General features: G+C 36.5%; 1 protein-coding gene across 1 annotated transcript in view; it reads left to right on the plus strand.

Moving 5' to 3' along the window:
• Positions 1 to 2500, plus strand: part of LOC115212941 (cathepsin Z) — a 43114-nt gene that overhangs the window by 28899 nt on the left and 11715 nt on the right. Inside the window, exon 4 of the mRNA XM_029781785.2 lies at positions 1379 to 1529. Coding sequence (XP_029637645.1) covers positions 1379 to 1529 — 151 coding nt within the window. The remainder of the gene's footprint in view (positions 1 to 1378; positions 1530 to 2500) is intronic.

Consider the following 2500-nt stretch of genomic DNA (forward strand, 5'->3'; position numbering starts at 1 on the left):
GTCACAGCCCATGTTTCATTACCGTGAAGCATGGCAGTTCGCACACATGCATCATACAATCTACCTTTCGCTCTGAGGGAGAGACCCTTTGTCGCTAATATTATTTTTTTTCATCTTTTATTTGAAGATTTAAGAATTTTCAGTTGAATGTATCAACCCCAAATACTTATATTTTTTTAACAGCTTGGTACTTATTTTAGCAGCCTCTTTTGCTGAACCACTAAGTTATGTCGACATAAACACACCAACACTGGTTGTCAAGTGGTTGTGTGGGGACATACATAAAGACACTTGCACACACACACACACACACACAAACACACACAGATACACACACACACTCATACACGTGTGTTTGTGTATGTGTTTCCATGTATCAAGTCCACTCACAAGACTTTGGTCAGCCTGAGGCTCATGCTCAAGGTGCCATGCAGTGGAAGTGAATTTGAACTCTGAACCCTAGCTTCTTACCACACAGCCATGCCTGAAATAATATTTCCATATAATCCAGTTTTTTCTTTCATGAACATTCTAGGAGTAACAGTAGATAAGTGTCTTCATTCTATATCTAGGAGAGAGATGACAAGCACTTAGTGCTGTGTAACACAATAGTAACAGGCACAAAAAAACCCCCAAAAAACCAGTAAGATATGTGAAAAACTGACTGCATAATGCAACCCTTTGAAAGAATGCAAACTAGAAACATTAGATATATCAGATATAGAAGAGGAGTTAACCATAGGAGCAGTAGTTAAAATGAAGTCTCTGGACTGCACAATTTCAACATCATCATCAACATCATCATTGTCATCATCATCGTCATTATTGCCATCATTACCATTACTACCCCCACCACTACCAACCATCTCTACCCCCACCACCAACATCATCATTGTCATCATCATCATCGTCATTATTGCCATCATTACCATTACTACCACCGCCACTACTACTAGTCCTACTACCACCACCACCATCATCACCACCACCATCATCTTTGTCATTGTCATCATCACCACCACTGCCACTACCAACCATCTCTACCACCACCACCACCACCACCACCACCACCAACATCATCATTGTTATCATCATCATCATCATCACCACCACCACTACCATTACCATCACTACCACCATTACCATCACTACCACCACTACTTCTACCGCCTCAATCAGCATCGCTACAATCACCACCACCACCATCATCACCACCATCACCACCATCATCATCATCATCATCATTTTCCATGTTGACATAAGTTGGATGATTCTTATGTAAAGACCAATGTAATACTTGTATGTACATAAGTATCTAAGTTTTTTGCACATACATTCTCACATATATTGATTTTGGATTTCGTTTGTTAATGCCTAGATTGCCCAAAGTTTAATAGATGTGGCACATGTAAAACGTTTGGAGAATGTGCACCAGTCAAAAATTACACCATTTGGTATGTCGCTGATTATGGCAGCGTCTCTGGAATTGAAAAGATGAAGGCAGAAATATATAAAAAAGGACCAATCAGGTAAATATATTCTTTTATTCTTTTATTTGTTTCAGTCACTTGACTGCAGCCATGCTGGAGCACCACTTTGAAGAGGGTTTCAGTCAAACAGATTGACTCCAGGATTTATTTTTTTTAAGCTTGGTACTTATTCTATCAGTCACTTTTGCCAGACTGCTAAGTTGCAGGGACATAAACCCACCAACATCAGCTGTCAAGCAGTGATGGTCGGGTGGGGTGGGGTGGGAGATAAACACAAGCACAAAGGCACACACACACACACAAATATATATATATATAATATATATATATATATATAATATATATATATATATATATATATACATGTTACATATATATATATATATATATATATATATATACATAAACATACATATTTTAATAATAATGGTAAGACAACAAAAGAATGAAAGAGACCTCGATATTATGTAAATAGAGGAATTTATCTGTACATATATATATATATAAAATTATAAATAAGGGCAAAAGAAAATTATTTCCTATGCCAATATGCTGAAAAATAGACTTTAGATCATCTAAAGTCTATTTTTCAGCATATTGGCAGAGAAATTATTTTTTTCACCCTTATTTATAATTGTTTATAATTTTCACCTTAAAAGGTATTTTAACATGCTGCACACTGATAAGATTTTTTTGAAAAATTTCATCCTTATATTAGAAGTATGCATATATATATATATATAATATATATATATATATATATATATACACAACAGGCATTTTCAGTTTCTACAAATTCATTCACAAGGCCTTGGTCAATCCAAAGTGCCACGCAGTGGGACTGCACCTGAAACCATGTGGTTGGGAAGCTTCTTTCCACACCTGCGGTTGTAAAAGAAAACATCTACCCAAGGTGTCACACAGTGAGACTACATAGTTGCAAAGCAAACTCCTTCACCACATGACCATTAGGTATTCATTTATTGCCTACTAGCACTATGACCCAGCGT

Source organism: Octopus sinensis, linkage group LG6 (genome assembly GCF_006345805.1).
Source record: "Octopus sinensis linkage group LG6, ASM634580v1, whole genome shotgun sequence".
In the NCBI taxonomy this organism is placed as follows: domain Eukaryota; kingdom Metazoa; phylum Mollusca; class Cephalopoda; order Octopoda; family Octopodidae; genus Octopus; species Octopus sinensis.